At 42.1% G+C, this 20,352-nt stretch overlaps 1 protein-coding gene across 1 annotated transcript in view; it reads right to left on the bottom strand.

The window, feature by feature from the left end:
- Nucleotides 1-20,352, bottom strand: part of COL14A1 (collagen type XIV alpha 1 chain) — a 165,157-nt gene that overhangs the window by 40,623 nt on the left and 104,182 nt on the right. The window contains 4 exon segments of the mRNA XM_024108240.3: nt 9,327-9,413; nt 9,706-9,783; nt 18,140-18,298; nt 19,841-19,950. Coding sequence (XP_023964008.2) covers nt 9,327-9,413; nt 9,706-9,783; nt 18,140-18,298; nt 19,841-19,950 — 434 coding nt within the window.

The following is a 20,352-nucleotide window of genomic DNA, read 5'->3' as shown; positions in this document are numbered from 1 at the left end:
GAGAATCTCACTGAAATTCTAAAAATTCTAAAGAGCTTGTGTGAACTGAGATTTTCAGAGGCTCATAATTAGGTCAAATTTGGGTGAATTTTCACAGGGACAGCAAAAGGCATATCCCTGACAGCAGGGCAACACCCTTATCCAATTTCAAGTCCTTTCTCTAAAGCATGGAAACGCTAGAACCTCTCAATGAAACAACTGTGAGAATTTTTTTTAAACATAGTTAAAACAACATGCTTTTCCCCTAGCCTCATTCTGAGAACAGATGAAAATTTTTTGATAAAACTTTAAAAAAAAAAAAAACAGCCTGAAGCAGACACAATTGATAGATTTTGTGGCCAGATGGGACCATGGGATCTACATTGATCTCTTGTGTAACACAGGCCATAAAAATGTCACTCAGTTATCCCTGTTTTGAGCCCAAGCACTTGTGTTTGAGACTAAAGCATATCTTCCAGAAAGGCATCCACTCTTGATAAGAAGACATCAAGAGTAGAAGAATCCAGCACATCTTTTGGTAGATTGACTATTTGAACAATCACCCTCACAGATAAAAAATTGTTCCTAATTTCTAATTTGAATTTGTCTGGCTTCTGCTTTAAGGCCATTGGTACTTGTTATGACTTTCTCCGCTAGATTAAAGATCCCTTTAGTAGCCAGCGTTTTCTCTCCATGGAAATATTATACACTGTAATCAAGTCATCTCTCAGTCACAACCAGTTCTAGGGAGGATGAGCACAGCTGTCACTCTGAGCACCAACTTCCATGGGACACCGAACTGCAATTGGCTGGCCTTTTTTTTTTTTTTTTTTTTTTTTTTTTTTTTTTTTGAGGAGAACAAAAACGTTTATGCTCCTGCTCTCAATCCTCTTTTTAATAAACTAAACAGATTGAGCTCTTTGGCATCTCATTGCAAGGCATTTTCTCCAACCCTCAAATATTTTTCAGGCTCTTTTCTGCACCATCTCCAATTTTTCAACATCTTTTACAATGTAGGCACCAGAACTATATGCAGTATCCCAGTATGGATTTCACCTGGCATGGAAAATTTCAGTCCAAATGGTTAGTCTGGCAAAATTACAAGCAACTGTAAACATGGAAAGTGTCAGGTAACCTGAATTAAAGGCATCACTACATGTGCTGCCTATAAATTACATACTTTCTAAAGCTTTTCATCATAAATGGTTGTGGATAAGTATGAAAACATTTTAAAAGTCCTTTTTTGAAGCTGATCTTTGAAACTTGTTGCACGTAAAAAAAAAAATCTTGGCTCTAAAAAGAAAAATTCACATGATGAGACAGGAAGTTTCTCTTCTTTATTTCCCTGAAGCAATGCTGAACCAGACAGCTAGCACATGTGAATTTCTGATTCTTAGTTAGCTCATTAGAGATTAATAATAGTTTTGTGTTGTTTTTTATTTAGGCCGCTAACTTCTTCCAGAGATTCGCATATCCTACCCGACGGGCTGACAAGAAATATATATACCTCATAGCTAGCCAAAGCTTAGGATGATATGAGTCCAGTGCAGTTAGATTATTCTTATACTTTGCTTGGTAGCTACACCCAAAATAACTGCTACTGAACTGTATTATCTATTATGGTTAAGAAGAGCAAATAATTTTATTGGAAGATTAGGTTTTTGTGATCCTAGATATCCGTATATTTTCTATGTAATATTAACAACAGATACCCTTCTAATCAAAGTTAAATTCATACAAAGAATGTCATGGGAAACATTTTTCATCATACTGAAATAATTGATAAAAATTTATCAGATTTACTTGTATTTTCACTTTCCTGATTATCCAGGTGCCTTTTTCCTAGGACACTAATTTAATTCATATACATAGGAAATTAAACTTCAAAACACAGTTGAGTGCTGTCTAAATTAAAACAAGACAATGGAATTCTTTTTTCCATTGCGACAGGATATACTTTTTTGTTTGAGTGAGATCTGTTATCCCCTGTGAAATATTAATATAAAAAAAAAGGCTTCCGGTGAGTTCTTCAAGTTTGCACAGTTATGACTTGAGGGTTTTAAAGCTTGCACAAATGAGATCTTTACTAAAATTAAGACTCTTTTTTCCTGCATGTCTTAAGTTTTTTCTTCTTTATGTACTAAGTGGTTAGGGGCCCAACTTCAACAGATGATTAAATAAATAATTTGCCTCTGGAAAAATTGAGAGAGATCACTAGAAGTATTTAAGAACAGATTATACATCAGGAGAAACAAAAAGTAAATTAAAATCGTGCTCCAGGCAAAATTGTTTGGATTAGATGCTCCAGGAGGTCTTTTCCAGCCTATCATCTATGATTCTATGGAAAGGTGTGTGTGTTTTTTAAAGTTATGTACAACCTGAGGAGACAAGCATCCAATACCAAAAAAGAAAATGTACTTAATCAATGAGAGCATTAAAGCTTTATCATACACCGTCTTATTTGTATTTTCTTAGCTCTTTAGTGTATAACAACAATTCGCTGTTTCACAATGTTCTATTTTATTAACTTATATAGTGCCCATTTTTTCCACATTTGAGTGCTATGATATAAAATATCAGAAATAGTCAAAGAAACATAATGCTACCTACAACAGGCAGCATCTTGATCACCAGCAAACAGCAATAAAGAACCCATCAAATACTAAGAACCATACAGAGGGGTTACCCACCATGTAGTAACTTGTGTTCTTTGTGATGTGTTGTCCCTATGTATAGTGCCCTTCAGGTTGCACATATGTTTCATGCGCTCACAACTGGAGATTTTTCCCTAGCAGTGTCCGTGTGGTCCAAGCATGTGCTACCACTCTGCTTGTGCTCTGTACTGAGGAAAAAAAGAGGGCTCCCTTCTCAATCACTGGTTCCCAGTAAGGGGAAACCAGGCAGTGGGGAAGGAGGGTGGATAGTACACTACACATAGGAACACTACATCTTGAAGAACTCAAGTTACTATAAGGTAACTCCTCCTTCTTCCTCAAGCAATTGTCCCTCTATATAGTGCACTTCAGGTGACTCACAAACAGTGTCTGTATCAGGAAGAGAGGGACTGGAATACTATGATACAACAGACTGCAGAGCTAACCTGCCCAGAGAGGCTCCAGAAGCAGCTGCTTGCATCAGTGCATAGCTTTCAGCAAAAACGTGAGCAGAATTCCAAGCTACTGACACCGGTGGAGCAGCAATAGGAACGTCTCTAAGGGAAGCTACCAAAGCTGCCTGAAACAGGGGCGGCAGGTTTGTATAATTTTTGGTGGTGCCCAGAATGGGTCCAAGCTCCCACACACACACACCTGCCTAAGGCTCTGGGAGGGAGTTTGGGTGCGGGAGGAGATTTGGAGTGCAGGAGGGGTGCAGGCTGTGGGCTGGGACAGGGGTTTATGGTGCAGGAGGGCGTCTGGGGTCCTGGATGTGGGAGGGGGTGTGGGTGTGGACTCTGGGAGGGAGTTTGGGTGCAGGAGGGGGTTGGGGTGCAGGCTCTGGGACAGAGTTTGGGTGCGGAAGGGGTGAGGGCTCTGGGAGGGGGTTTGGGTGCTGGGTGCGGGCTCTGGGCTGGGACAAAGGGTTGGGGTGCGGGAGGGGGTGAGGGGCGTGGGGCTGGGCCAGAGATGAGGAGCTTCGGTTTCAACAAGCAGGCTGCCCCGGGGCTTGGGGCCAGAGAGGAGGACTCCCCCCAGCCCTCTCCCTCCTGACAGCAGCAAGCTCTGGGGGAGGAGGGCCCCTCCCTTGCCCTCCCAGCACGACACTCACCCAAGCCCCCCCAAGTTGCTGCTCAGGATGTCCAGCAAGGATAAGTCCCTCGCCTCAGAGTCAATTCGGAGTCGCCTGCTGGGGGGTAAGGGGGGCTGCCATGTGCCTCTTCCCCTCCTCCCTCCACAGGCACAGCGGCCACCTCAGCCTGCCCCCGGTGCCACTCCCTTGTAGCCGGTTGTAGCAGCAGCCGGCAAGGGAGCGCAGCACCGAGCTTCAGGGGACAGCCGTCTGCTGCCCAGGGCCACTAGGGCCGCTCAGGGGAGGCGTGCGGGGGTGTCAGGTGGGACTGGGGGAGAGACCCGGCCCTGAACATTAGTGGACTTGGGCCCCCTGGGCCCTGAATTTGCTGGAGCCCAGGCACCACAGGCCCATATAACTTGCTGCCCCTGGCCTGAACTCTAGTTGAATGAGTTCTTACGCCATCCTCAAGCGAGATATTGTTCATCTCATAGCAAAGTAGGATGCATCCTGGAATCCATTTTGACTGTCTCTGGGAGAAGATGGCCTCGCCTTTCACACTGTCACAATTCAGGGCATCTGCACCTGTCTTCCTTCTCCACTGTCCACCGAGGGCACCCACTCTAGGCTCCTGGCTCCTCCACCATAACCTCTCTTGGGCAGAGACCTCTCTCTCTCCTGCTCCTGATCAGGGTTTTTCCAGGCTGCACAGTTCTCTGCCTACACTTTGATATCCCCAGCAAGCCAGCAACTTCTGTGCTTTGCTTTCTCTTTGAAGACTATAAACAGCTGTCATTACCAGCAGTCACAGATTACCACACAGCTCTTTATAAGCAAGCACATTTATTCTTAAGGTGAAAACGTTGCAGAGAAAACATATTAAAATCCATAAAAGAACCTACATGCAGACTAAAAAGCTTACCAGAGATCACCCCAACTCCAATCTCGGGCTCTGGTAGATGTCAGTCCTTCGAAAACCACCACTGGGTCTTCCCAGTGGTTACAAGTTCATAACTGTCTCAGATTCAGAACCATAACCATCATGAATAATTCAGTCTTTCCATTACTGTATATAGCTTGGGCCCTTGAACTTCAGATTCTGGGAATAGGTAATCAAAAGACAATGCTCCTCCCCTCAGAGCAGAGTTTCAGAAGGTTTTTGCATAACTAGAAGTGGGAAATTTGCATTTGCCTCCCCATAGAGAAGTGGTTCTCATACTTTTGTACTGGTGACCCCTTTCACACAGCAAGCCTCTGAGTGTGACACTCCCCCCCTTATAAATTAAAAACACTTTTTTATATTTAACACTATTATAAATGCTGGAGGAGAAGTGGGGTTTGGGGGTGGAGGCTGACAGCTCGTGACCCCCCCATGTAATAATCTTGCGACCCCCTAAGGGTCACGACCCCCAGTTTGAGAACCCCTGCCATAGAGATTCCCCAGGCAAACCACTTGGCCCTGTTTATCCTAAAAGTTCATTCTTGTCTGGCACATTGTTCAATACAATCCTTTGAAGTTCACGCCACATCTCTCCCCTACAGAGAGGTTACATACAATCCTAGCGCACAATAGTAAATAAACTATGCATTTAATACAATGGACTCCAAAGATACTTAAACTTGATTCAATATGTTTTTTTCAAGAATATTGCAGGAAATTCCCATGTCTGTCACATATATGTTCAGTGGACGAGATGAGTCTAGAGGACATTTGGAAAGGTTTCATTCCATGAAGGTAGAAAGCAAGAGCCCTAGACATGTCCAGTGAATGCCATGCCACCTCTTTTCTGCCAAAGTGGGGTTTAGGGAAAAACAGAAAGAGATGGATAGTTTGGCTGATGTGAAAGTCTGATATTACCGTAGGGATGAACTCAGGATGAACTCACCTTAACCTGGTGGAACACTCTGTAGGGGAAGTCAGCCAGGAGCACCCCATCTCCCTGACTCTTCTGTCTGACATGATAAAACCAGAAATGCTCCCGTCATAGAAATATGTAGCAGGGAACAGGATTCCAGGGTCTTGGTGAGGGGGATTAAAAAAGGTGCAGTCCCCAGGGTAATACCAATGTTGCCACAAGAGGGAAGACACAAATCAAACCCTTCAGGAAGTGGGCAGTGGCTGGCTGGGAGAATACAGAGTAGGCATCTGCAGGGGGAAGAAATGGGCTCCTTGCCAACAGGTGTACTCTGAGGAAGCTGACAGATAACCCTGAGAATTTTAAGGAGAAGAGGTACTTCAGTATGTCTGGGATCTTAGCTTTTAAAGGGGAAATTCCTGGTTGGTTACACCAAAACATAAATTTTCCACTTTGCTTTATAACATTTGCTGGCAGAATCCTTCCTATTGCTGCTCAGGATGTCCCGGACATCAGACAAACAGGCCCTCTCTAACTGTGACATCCATCCAAATTCCACAACCCCAGATGAAACGTGACTGGTTTGGGATGGCAAGTCCTTTAGACTAGAGGAAGCGGTGGTGACCTACCTCTACTTTTTGATGGTAACAGAGACAGTCTGGCTTGACCCCTACTTGTGGATGAGGATGGGTATCATAACGAAATAGTATCGACTGAAGTTCTGGGGCTGGGCATTGCAGTCTGGAGTGGAGAGATGACTCCAGTTCTGGGAGTAGTAGAAGGTTTTTCAGAGTGGAGTAGTGAACCATAGTTGATGGAGTCATTTTCATAACTCGGGTCGTTGAAGTAGAGGGTGCCAGATCTGGCAGTACCAACTAGGATTTTGGTGTCAAAGAAGCAGTCCCACTACCAGAGTGTGCTGCAGTTTTCCCTTTTGAAATCTTGACCTGGTGCTTTTCAGTGCCAGATGGTCCCGTTCCAGAGCACAAGATTCCCTATGACTTGGTTTGGGAATTTCCTTCAGACCTGGAAGGCTGCTATTCTTTCTTCCTCATAACACAGTCATTTACAGACTTGAAGTGGAATTGAGAACATTCCCTTACAACCAATTAGGGCCTGATTCTACAAGTCTTCCACATCCAAACCTCCCACTGACTCCAAATAAATTTTTGCACATGAAGCAGCTGCAGGACTGGGACTTAATGTCTCTACTCAAAATTACTTATCCATCTCTTTATTTTCAAGTGATTTTTCTGCTAGAGAAGAGAGAGCAAGACAAGTGTATTCACTACACACCTCCACTGAAACAGAATTTCTGAAATATCTATCCATACACAGCTGTTTGGCATACACCACGCTTGAGAGATTTCAGCATAGGCAAGCATCCTTCCTTTCTTTTGAGTACAGAAAGCAGGTATGTGAGGCTAACATGGACTATTTTCTAGTTCACCAATTAATTCAAAGCAAACTTCAATAGCATATAGCTCAAAGGAACGGATCATGATGTTTTCCTAGCCTATTGTAAGAGAATGTCAACAAAATTCTGCTCTTACTTATGGTTCTAAGGGAGTGTCTGCCTCCAAATTTTCCTCTCTTGGTACCATTGTGATAATTGAGGGGACTCACACGGTAACATTTTTAAATGCCAAGCTAAAATTTATTTCCCTCACAAGGTGCAAAATGCCTGGGTTACTGGTTATTAAAAATGTAGATACCACTGCCATAAGCAGCTTAAAATATTATACATAAGACATATGGGAAAGAAAATGATACACAGTACAAAATAAAATAGACTAAATTAATGACAATAAAATAGAGTAATTTAAAATGGATGATTTTATATAAAGCACTAAACATCAGAGTTATTCTAAAACACTGGATTATTAAAAGGAAAGAAAATTTACCCAGGACTTATCCTGTACTATGTCATTGGCCTGGTATACTCTAAAAATACATGTGGCAATACAATTTTGATTCACTGGCCATCATAAGAGGCATAATTTGTACAAGTAAAAAACAACAGTGGAAGAAAAGTGCCTACCAATGTTGAAAAGAAGCATGTTTCTGTAAAGTTCAAGGGCCATATTCAACCATGGAGTCACGGGCAGGGATTAATTTGATCCTAGAATCCTAGCTTGAATTGATTCCACTTGAATGCAAAAATCCCATCAGGTGAAAGGTGTTTCTTAAAAAAGCCTGCAGTAGTGTCAGATAATTACAGCCCTTAGGGGCTATTCCTGCAGTCCTTTCACACATATCACTCCCATTGACACCACTGAAGGACTACAAGATAAAAATCATATTGTCCTTAAAATAATTAGAATTTTGACTGGATTCTTGTATCCACTTGAAATGAACTCTGGCTACCCAGACACAGAAAACATGTTCAAGCACAGTTCATTCTTCTAAAAAGATTAACCCCCAAGATGCTGCCAGGATAAGTGTCGGCTTGGATCTGCTGTGCATGTGTCTAAAGTGGAAGTTAGGTCTGTCCAGTGTCTAGTCTGATTTGTGCACTCAAGGCTTTTCAGAAAAATATTTTCCTTCATGAGTCAACGTTTTTTACTTTATCACAACAGCTCTTCCCCCTTCTCCTTTTTCTCTGTCCCTTTACGATGTGACTAGATACCATCTATATCTCTCTGTGTTTGCATAAATGTATTCATGAATTCCAAACCTGAGGTCCTCAATTTACATGAAAAATCTCTATGTAAACTTAGTGACAATCTTAAGAAGCTAATCATACAGGTTTACATTGCAGGTTTAAAAGAAAAAGCACATCCAACTGTTGTGTAAAATTGTTAGGGACACTGGTAAAAAAAAATCACATCACTGCAAACAAGAATTACAGTTTTTAAACTGCTAAAAATCAGTCAGCTGAGACCAAATTGTAGCATTTAGCCACTGGCCTGAGTAAGAGCACTGCAAAGTTTAGGGAGACATTGTACCACCAGCTCTCTCTGATCTGCTTGATACAAGGCAGACTGTAAGTTGCACCATCTTTTAGAAGTGCATCCAGCCTCATCTGAGATGATGTGGAAGGAGGGAGGGCCATATACCCCTTTTGTGTCCCTGTGGACAAGAGGAACCACAAGAGGAACAGTCCCTAAGTTCCTCCAAACCAAGAGACCGTAAAAGTGTTTAGCTCTAATGCAGGCCATGCAAGGTGGGAAAAGGCTTCTTTCATCTCCCTGCCTCACACTCTCTGCTTCCCCCGGAGGGCCAGGAACAATCTGACCTTTAATTCATATGCATATTGTTACTGATCAAGTGTTTCAGAAAGCTAGATTCCAAGGTGTATTTAAACGTGTGTACTAGAAAGCATTCAAATAACACTATGGTGGTTTAAAAAAAAATGGCAAGCAGGTGGCATTTGCATAGCATGTCTCTTGACTCTAGAGACAGAAACCAAAGTTTCTAGAAATTGACATATTATTTGTATTACCGTAGTGCCTAGGACCCCTAGTCATGGACAGGACCGCACTCTGCTAACTGCTGTACAAACAGAACAAATACAGTCCATCTTACCGCCTTGCGGTTGGATTATGCGACAAGAATTTGGTTCACTAAAAGGGTTAGTTTTTTAAAGCTACTGCATGAGGTCTTCACTAGCTAAGTGGAGTGAATATGCATCTCTCTGCCAGCTGTAATTTAATTGTAATAGCTAAAATAGTACAACATGTATCATATCCCTTTCTCCCAGGAAATAAGACTGAAGAGTGGAGTATCTGGTACATCTGAGTACAAACATGAATAAAACCTTACCGGTGGTCCAGGAGGTCCGAGTGGTCCTTTGCTAAATTCGGAACAGGAGCAAGAATGAGGAAGAGATGGGCAACTTTCCTCATCTCTCTGAGGAGAGAGCAAAATAGTAAGTCTGTATTCAAAATATAAATTCAACAGCTGAGAATTTATAGATCAAGACAACAAATATTGAAGGGAAAATTCAAAAGCTCCTAAATAATTTAGGAGCATAAGACCCATTAACTTTCAATGGGACTCTTGTTCCAAAGACAATTCAGTCCTTTTGAAAATCCCACCTATTGATTTCATGAGGAAAATTGCAAAAGTATTTGGTTTTGATGTAAGAAAAAAAAAAGTAAAATGGTAGTTTAAAAAAAGAAAAAAAAAAAGGGATTCTTACCAAGGCAGGAAGTTCACAGCATTTGTCTCTATTGGCCCAGGAGGTGGTACAAACCATGTCAAACATCTGTAACTGGAACTGTTTGAAAAAAGGAATAAAGTGCAACGTGTCCATTAGAAGTTCAATGAAAAGGGGAGCCATTGCAAAGGGGGGCCACTGATCAGGGCACGCAGGAGACTGATGACAGAGACACGTGAATAGATTTAAAGCAGCAGGTCACAAATATGCCAACTTTAATATAAAGATGGGGGGAGGGGCATGGGGTTGACCACCCTGTCCAAAATACCAGGCTTTAACTGGGACCAGTATGGGCTTGAATGGGATCATGTCCACCCCTTCTACTGAATTCCCAATTCAGCCCCTTCCTGCATCCCACCACCCTCCCCACTCAAGGAGGAATGAGGCTACAATCAAGGGGGAGCTCTGTCTGTGAAAAATAAACACTTCCTCTTGCCTCACAGGTCCTGTGCTCAGATTTTCTCTGGAACCTGTTCCCCTGAAACCTTTTACTTGCACTGGACACCCACCACAAGTTGTGACACTATTTAGTGACATTCATTACCACTTCCAGTTTTATTTAATTTTTTTAATTAACTCTTTTCAATCCTTATTATTCCCAGCTACCAGGGCTTTGAATACCATGAGGAAAGCAAAAACAACAAAAGACAACACCAGACATCTTGCCAAACACACTCAGAGGGGAAAATTCCTTCCTGCCCCACTAAAATGATTAGGTTATACCAGGGATCGGCAACCTTTGGCACACAGCCCATCAGGGAAATCAGGTGGCAGGCCAGGACAGTTAGTTTACCTGCAGCGTCCGCAGGTTCGGCTGATCTCAGCTCCCACTGGCCCTGGTTCGACATTCCAGGCCAATGGGGGCTGCGGGAAGTGGCAGCCAGCACATCCCTCAGCACGTGCCACTTCCCACAGCCCCCATTGGCCTGGAAGGCGAACCGCGGCCAGTGGGAGCTGCGAAACCCAGCTCTGATGGCTACCCCATCTATACAGCAAAAGGGCTGGGGCTGCTTTCAGAATCAAGAATGGCTGATGTGTGTCTAGGAGTGCTTAACACACGAGGGGGTGGGTTTGGTGGAGCCATTTGGCTTCCTTACCTCCCCGAATTGGCTAATGGGGGCTAAAAGAGGTGGAACTCTGCTCCACTTTCCCCAGCCCAAGCCCCACACTACAGTGTTCTGGGTGGGGAGACAGGAAAAAGAAATGGGAACCTGGTAACAGAGAACACCCTGCCCTCCAACCAGAACCCCAGTGGCTGGCCATTCCCCTGCCAGCCCAATCAAACACCTCACCCCTCTAGCTAAGTCGGGAAGAGGCAATCTTAAATGGGCTTGCACACGAGGATATAGCCTAAATGAAGGAGTTTGCCAGGGTGGCTCTTCTCACTACAATACATTTTAAAATGGTACAGAAAATGCTGATTTAATACAGAAGTCATCAACTGTGTAAAATGACAAAGATACCGGAAAAATATATAACAGAAAGTAAATGAACTGTAGAAACAGAATGAAAACCCTCCATTAAATGCAAAGATAGGTCTCAGAAAGGTTCCTCCTGAAGATGATTCTATTTCTTCTCACCAACAAATCCTGCTTTTTTAAATTTTCTTTCCTTGTGTGATCATACAGTAGTGGAAAACAAAAAGGGTCCCGATGGCACAAGAATGGAGTTCAGAAACTTCACACTGTGTCACCAATAATGAATCAGCGTACAGACTGACAAATAATATTGTTCATAAAAATTGCAATCCTTGTCTACATACAATGGTCTAAAATTGACTGTTCCTTTCACTACTCCATAAGGGGCCAGTTCTGTGGGCATTTGCTCATATGGGTGGCTTTGCTCACCTGACCAGTCGTACTGATCTCACATGGCTGGTAGCTCATGTGCATGGGTCTTAGCAGACATTTACATGAACAGCCTCATGGACTTCAACAAAAGTACTCACTTCAGTAAATGTAAGTGTGTGTAAGCATTCGATGGACCAGGACCTAAGTTTTAAAATTGAAATACTTTTATATGTAGCAGAAATCTTGTGCTACTGCTACCATATTAATTTCAATCAGATACATTATTTAAAGGTTCCACTGACATTGTTTCAGTGCCAATACGGAGATTGGGTCAAACTATGATTTCTTTGTGAATGGAAAGATTTACTTAAAACTAAATCATACCTAAGGGTACTAAAATGAAGAGAAAGTGTGTGTGGGTGTGTGTGTGTAATATTAGATTCATACACACACACACTCCACTTCTTATAGATCACATATTATACACTCTCCGCTACATATGCATACACATACTTTCATTTTCTCCAGATTAAACAATCCATAGATCCACAGTGATAAAATATTTTCTTGTAAAATAAGGAATAAATAGAAACAGTTATCTGAATTGCTTTATTGTATTCATTTAAATACTGAATGAGTCAGTATTCTGATTTTAAAATGTTATGTATGTGGGTTGATTCTTCTGATTCAAGCTAAATTACTTAAGAAAGCTTTCTTTGCTGTTGTTAAACATTTATTCATAGCTCTCTGCTTTCATAGCATTTTAGCTTCCTGAAGCTCCGATCCTGCAAGCAGAGCCATGCAGACAAAAGAGTCTGCCTGTGCTGAACTCAGTGAAGGATTGCAGCCTATTGCAATTATCTTGTTTAGATCAGATAACCCTGTTGCAATTATCTTTTTACAATCCATATACATTGACACACAGAGTAAATACAGAAAATACATAGCATATAGCAGTTGCAGAGTGTTAGGTGAACAAACAACAGGCTAGGGCCTAAATGAACAGTCCAGTTCATTCAGCCCCACTCAGGAACGCTGCCAGCTTTTCTGTCGCCCTAGGCGGCGGAAGGTCCCACTGCCGAAATGCCGCTGCGGTCACCGCCCCCCAAATGTAGCGTCCTAGGCGACCGCCTAGGTTGCCTAATGGGTTGCGCCGGCCCTGGTCCCACTGGAGGGCTCAATTATATGACAGCTTACAAAGCTCCAGAATACTATACAAAGAGCTGGTCACAAAAACTTCAATAAAATCATATTCTGTAGAAATATGCACTTCTATCAAAATGCTTAAAAATTGAGTCAATTTCACTGGAATTTTATCTAAGGAAAAAAGGGGGGAAAGTTCTGACAAGATGTTTTGACATTTTCAGAATAAAAAGTTTTGATTTTTTGTTTTGAATTTTTTAAATTTTATATTGTGTATTATACAATATATTTTTAAAAGATGAAATTAGAACAAAACATTTAGATTTTGCTGATACAAAATGTTTTGATCAACCTGAAACTCACGTGTTTTGGAATTTCCTTTGTGGAGAATTTCAAAATTTTCAATTTTTGTTCCAATTTAGAATTAAACCAAATTTTGAAATCCCGAAATCTTTTGCAAAACCAATTTATCCACAGCTGTAACCAGACATTCCCATTGTTCATATGTAAGACCGACAGAACCCGGTCATCAGCGGGTGGGATCGAACTGGGGATCTCTGGAGCTTAGTGTATGAGCCTCTACTGCATGAGCTAAAAGTCAACTGGCTGTTAGCTAAGGCTGTAGAGAAGACTCATTAATCTCTTTCTCTCTCTCTAAGGTCTGGTCTATACTACCCGCCTGAATCGGCGGGTAGAAATCGACCTCTCGGGGATCGATTTATCGCGTCCCGTTGGGACGCGACAATCGATCCCCGAATCGGCGCTCTAACTCCACCAGCGGAGGTGGTAGTAAGCGCCGCCGACAAAAAGCCGCAGAAGTCGATTTTGCCGCCGTCCTCACAACGGGGTAAGTCGGCTGCAATATGATGAATTCAGCTACGCTATTCACGTAGCTGAATTTGCGTATCTTAAATCGATTCCCCGCTGTAGTGTAGATGTACCCTAAGTGGTGTCAGTGCCACTAGACGGGACAGAACACCACCCCCAGGAGGAGTGTGGGTTACACATGCACAAGGTTTTACTACAGTAGTTACTGTACTGTTACTATATCTGTAACATTTACAGTAAATTAATCTTGGCTCTACTTCAGTAATGCTAACATTTGAATGTGTTGCTTATTTTAATGGTCAGAGCTCCAGAGTGTTTAATAATTTGCTATTTTTTAGGATTTGGCTCAAAATCTTCCAGGGTCAGTTTAGCCTTCCTGATGCTAGATTTTCTTGAATTAGTGCCACCATTTTCCTCTTATTGGCAAAGGAAAACAAAAGTATTATTAATTCATTATGGGTGGAAATTTGAAAAGTGCTGACGTGACTTAGGCGCATAAGTTCCATTGGCTATCAATGGAACTTGTGCTCTTAAATCAATTTGACACTCCTGAGAATTCTACCCTATATTCATAAGACCTAGTTCCTTCACAGAAGGAGGGGCTTGAACATTACTCGGCACTTACCTAGCATGCATTGCCATAGAAACATTTGAGAGTTTCTCCTCACAATACTCTTGTGATGTGGGGAAATATTATTATCCCCATTTTACACTGAGGAACTGAGGCAGAGCAAGATGAAGGGCTTGTCTTCACTACCGGGGTAAGTCAACCCAAGTTATGCTACTCCAGCTACGTGAATAACGTAGCTGGAGTTAACGTAGCTTAGGTTGATTTACTGTGATGTCATCACCGTGCTGCGTCGATGGGAGATGCTCTCCTGTCGACTTACCTTAATCTTCTCGGCGAGATGGACATAAGAACATAAGAATGGCCATACTGGGTCAGACCAAAGGTCCATCTCGCGCAGTATCCTGTCTACCGACAGTGGCCAATGCCAGGTGCCCCAGAGGGAGTGAACCTAACAGGTAATGATCAAGTGATCTCTCTCCTGCCATCCATCTCCACCTTCTGACAAACAGAGTCTAGGGACACCATTCCTTACCCATCATGGCTAATAGCCATTAATGGACTTAACCTCCATGAATTTATCCAGTTCTCTTTTAAACGCTGTTATAGTCCTAGCCTTCACAACCTCCTCAGGTAAGGAGTTCCACAAGATGATTGTGCGCTGTGTGAAGAAGAACTTTCTTTTATTTGTTTTAAACCTGCTGCCTATTAATTTCATTTGGTGATCCCCAGTTCTTGTATTATGGGAATAAGTAAATAACTTTTCCGTATCTACTTTCTCCACATCACTCATAATTTTATATACCTCTATCATATCCCCCCTTAGTCTCCTCTTTTCCAAGCTGAAAAGTCCTAACCTCTTTAATCTCTCCTCATATGAGACCCTCTCCAAACCCCTAATTATTTTAAAAAGAACAGGAGTACTTGTGGCACCTTAGAGACTAACAAACTTGTTAGTCTCTAAGGTGCCACAAGTACTCCTGTTCTTTTTGAGGATACAGACTAACACGGCTGCTACCCTGAAACCTAATTATTTTAGTTGCCCTTCTCTGAACCTTTTCTAGTGCCAGTATATCTTTTTTGAGATGAGGAGACCACATCTCTGGAGTACCGGAGTCGACCAGAGAGTGCTCTGATGTCGATTTAGCAGCAGCATCAAGCTCCCCGGTAATGAAAACACGCTCTAAGGCTCAGATTTTCAAAGGTATTTAGGTGCCCAACTCCCACTGATTTAAACTGAAATGGGACTGAGGTATCTAAATACCCTTGATCTAGAGCTAAGTGATTTGCCCAAAGTCAGAGTTTTCTGAGTCCCCAGTCCAATGTGCCTTTAACCACAAGGCCAACCTTCCTCTCTTAATGGGACTGCTTAGATAACTGCTACTCAACATCAATAAGAGGGTCAGACCTGGACCTTTAAAGACTGGTGACTGGACATTTTCTTGCTGTTGTCTACAGGGGCATATATACACATATAAAAACACATATTAGGGACCGATTAGATAATATTAATAAGAAAAGGAATTATGTCTTGAACTGCATGATTACAGTCTTATATAAGTTGCCATATTTTCCATATGAACACAACTAAATTTTTCAGTGAGTGGGTTGCTGGTTGAATGACTTATCTTTTATAGATTTCTAGATTCCAACAAAAGCCACCATTTCTTTCCCTTTCCCCTTACAAAGACCTCTTTAATTCCAAACTTTTTTGAGTTTGCCTTTGTCTGTTACTACTGGAATGTGGCCACAAAAGTTGTTCTGTTTAATTGTCTTTAGAGGCAGGATATTCAGTCATCATTATCCATAAGCCTGAGGCCTAAAGACCTTTTCCCCCTACAGAAATCTATTCTTTGAGTAAATATATTTTTGACTGGACTACGTTTTTAAATACAATCAAAAGTGATACATTTTAAATATGAACCTCAGTCCCATTCAAACCAAGCCTTGGGTTTAAGGTTGAGACAGTTCAAAGAGAATGCGCTGCGTTGACTATACAGCTGATAAGTTGAAATACTTCCACGTCCCACAAACTTTCCCCTCCAACAACGAAATCCAACCATAGAAGACATGATGAAATCCTGGCACTACTGAAGTCAATAGTAAAACTTATATTGATTCAATAGGGCCAGAACCTCACCCAAAGGGAATGTCCATTTTAGAAGATTTGGACAGATAAGGATAAAACTTAGATATAAATCAATTATTTAAAAATGGATCCCTCCCCAGGTCATTTAAAAAATAATTTGCAATGGAGAAAAGCAGATTAAAAATATATGTAAACATCTGCTCAATTTAAATTGGGATAAGAACTTAACAACCAAGAACATTCAGCATCTGGGATCCCTACTGTTACCCTTAATGAACAAGTATTAGTATCAATAATTATTAATTGAAAACATCCAAGGACTCTGCATATATGTTAAGGCTGGCATGGAGCAAGACCTAGTGGGAGTCAGACACAGAGGGCCAGATCCTCAGCCAGCGTAAATCAGTGGAGTTCCATTGGCACCAAGGCAGCTATGCTGATTTACACCAGCTGAGGATCAGGCCCAGAACCGGGAAGCTAGCTAAACGTCAGACTTGCCTGCCTTTGGATTAAATACCTCGTAGAACTTGTTCTGTTCTTAGTAGTTGGAAATTTTGATTCTATACTTGTGTCTGATTGGAGAATTTCACAATTTTATGTCAGCATGGAGTGGAGCTACCCACCCGCTCCGCCTCTAAGCACAAAGCCCCAAATGGACCCCTCCTGCCCAGCCACCTGGGCTGAGAGATGAAGCAGTAACACCTCCAGGGGGCAGAACTACCCCCAACCCTGAGATCCTGCAGACCCCAATTGCACTTTCCGAAACTTGGGTTACGATGACTCCAGAGTGGTAGTGGCTGTGTTGGTGGGGGAATCTTTACTGCCTCAGGAACCCTGACGATGTCAGCAGTCTGGATTCTGTGAGCTATTTTGTGGGATAAGGAGATTGATTACTGGGTTTGGAAAAGCAAGATCCCTGAGCAGGGGGTCTGGTGACAGGTAATCCCCAGTAGCACCTTCACAGTCCTGCCTATGTGGCACCTGAGAATATTCTTCATAATGGAGCAAAGGAATGCTTGTACTCTTCCACCTGACATCGGCAGGGACCCATCCCTTCCCCCTGGACAGCAGCAGAGACAATGGGAGATTGCTCAGGGCTCTGGTAGCTGCTCAGCTCTGCCAGAGCCAGCTCCAGGGTTTTTGCCGCCCCAAGCGGCAGTGAAAAAAAAAAAAAAAACGCCGCGATCGGCGGCACTTCAGCAGCAGCTCCACTGCGCTGCTTTCTTCTTCGGCGGCACTTTGGCAGCAGGCCCTTCCCTCTGAGAGGGACCAAGGAACTCACCGCCGAATTGCCGCCGAAGAGCCGGACGTGCCGCCCCTTCCTCTTGGCCGCCCCAAGCACCTGCTTGCTGCGCTGGTGCCTGGAGCCGGCCCTGAGCTCTGCGTGGGGGCAGGCACCACAAGGGAAGGGGGAAGTGAGTGGAGGGAAGGACCCAATCTACTTCTTCAGGCTCTGGAAGATCATTTATATTTTTAAATACTTGAATGTTGACTATTTTTAAAGAAGCTAGGAATGCTGGGAGAGGCGCCCGTGGAGACAGTCTGTGTAAAACCAAAGCATTTATATAAAATCAATGGGAAGCAAGCCTAAGGCCAGGCAAATGTTAAAGGGCCACAAGGGATTATACACACAGGGAAGCTCAGAATGATCACTGATAATCAAGTTTAATGATTTAGGACCCACAAGCTATGCATATTATTAACTTGTGTAATGAGCGTTATTTGGGGCAACAACCATCCCTTCCTGTACAGTACCTTGCACAGGGGGACTCATTTCTAAGCGTGAGCGAAAAATCTAGTTGTGGAGCTCATTAATCAAAATGGTTTTGCCTAGATTGCTGTTAATAACAGGTTTTCACAGAATTTCTATAACATTGTAACTCTGTTGTATCGTAGTTGAGCTCATCCTGTTTCCGCTAAAAACACAAATTTGTGGATATTGCGTGCTCAGCCTTAAGAATTCTCTTATGGTTTAAACATTGCCTTTGTTTCACTTACTGGTGCAGAGTTGTCCCTTTGTCCTCGGGATCTGACCATTCTTCCTAGCACTTCTATCCCATCAGAAGTAATATTCCCTGCTGCATTAATTGTCTTCTCACTCACTTGCTTGCAGTCAATAATAATTTTGGCTGTAGTCTTGCTGATAACAACATGTAACTAGGCAAAAGTAAAGATATTCAAATACACAGAGAGGAGACCAAGGAATTTGGGTTACCAGACACAGTGAGCATTTTTAAAAACGAGTTGATGTTATATTAGCTAGTGGAGCTGAGCAAATAATGCATAACAGATAATCCATTCAATGAATTAAGCCTCTTTTTCTGCCTATGGAATATCTGTGAGCAAGTTGCCATCTCCTCACCCCTGTGCAAAGGGCCCATACAAGGATTATTCACCATCTAAGTCCCACTGAGCCCTTGATTTTTGTGCTACTTAGTTGTGTGCAGACCTTTTCTGAGCCTGACACATAGGACTGTCTTTCACCCAAAATGTTTTGCAGATTTACAAAAGACAACTGGACTACCAAAAATAGCAGCAAAATTTACTAAATAATTTGGACAAAATTGTCAAATAAAATCAGTGAGAAAGTTTTACATTCAAAGATCAAAATCCCCTATTGATTCACAGAACAGGAAAGCCCAGGGAGTAGCAGCACAAGCCTCCCCTCACTGCCCCGAGAGCTGCGCTAACTTTCACCCTGATGTCCAACACTAATAGGCCTTGAGGCAGCTGGGCAATACCCAGCACACAGGACTGCTCCAGTCACAACCCATCCTGCACCTTGCACACACACACACCTTGAGGCACCGTCTGTGCCAGGAGCTTTTTTTGTGGGAAGAGGTGTGCAGAGCAGTGGGGAAAACTCTCTGTGCTGTGAGTATCATCTGGGAGAGAGGGGCAGTAGCCACAAAACAACTTTGTGGCCACTTTGCTCAGGCCTCGCTGGAACAAAATGATTGCAAGGCACCCACGAACCGGGTCCCTTGTGCCTTTCAAACATCAATAGGCCAGGAGAATCAGCTGAGATAGACAGTGCTTTTTTCCTAATAAAAGATTTGAGCCCCAGGAATAAAAGTGAATAATTAAAGGGATTTCTTTACTCGTATGTGCAGTACAATCCCATCTTAATGTGTTAGGGGTGTCTTCATTTACAGACTTTTAGGAAAATGGTAACTATTAGAACTTAGCCAGAACACCAAGGTAACTACCGCTATTCTTGTGGAAGTGCCATGAGATATATAATCACTATGGAAGGATTACCATTGTGCATCTTTACTATAGATATATAGAATTGGTCAAAAACGGCCAATTGTTTTTTGCAGAAAATTTAAAAAACTGCATTTTTCCTTTTTCCGTGAAACTTTCCAGTTTTCAAATGAAAAGCCATTTATTGTCTAAATCACTTTTCAACCAATTCTAAAACATAGGTAGAAACAAAAGTGAATAGATATAATGAAGAATGAGACCATGCTTGATATTACCAGCAACACCAATAAAACAAATCCTTTACATATATGAACCTATTATTGCCAAATTGTTCTCTTAACAGCGTTTGGTAGATGACCTGTACGCTGTAAAATACAAGAAATCATTGACAAAAGGGGAATGTATACAAGAAAACCTCAAAATGTGAAAAAGGGAACTCCAAAACCTTTGTTCTGTATGCTTAAAATGCATCTTTCTGTTAGTATAACTAACCTTATGGAAACTTCCGTAGAATATTTTCTTTATTTCAAGGCCTTCAAAAGTAACAGTTTGAAAATCCCCTTTGTAGTCATAATTAAAGAAAATCAGAGTTTTACCATCATCTGTACAATGAGAGAGGGAGAAAAAGAAAATCTCAATATGAGAGGAAAAAACAGATGCATCATTATTTGTAAGAGCAAACACTGTTCTTAGTAACAGATGAGAAAACTTTCAAGACAGTCCCTGCCCTAAAGAACTTACAGTCTACAGAGTTATCATTTGTATTTTATGTTCCCCAAACTGAAAATCATGCAGGTATTTATTCTGTTTAAGGAAAGGAAAAGCTGTGTATTAGTACTTTCTAAATCAATGCTTTATCACTACAATGTATAGTTCCTCTGATACAGCATATTTGCAGCTACACTGATAATGTAGCCACTCTAGTCAGTTGGAATCCTTCATTGGAAGCAGCTACAAAATTATACCCCTGGGATAAGTCTTCTCCAAGACTTGGATTTTCAGAA

The sequence above is a fragment of the Chrysemys picta genome, chromosome 2, assembly GCF_011386835.1.
Source record: "Chrysemys picta bellii isolate R12L10 chromosome 2, ASM1138683v2, whole genome shotgun sequence".
NCBI lineage: Eukaryota > Metazoa > Chordata > Testudines > Emydidae > Chrysemys > Chrysemys picta.
The sequence above is the reverse complement of the archived record's forward strand: the minus strand, read 5'-3'. Positions and strand labels throughout refer to the sequence as shown.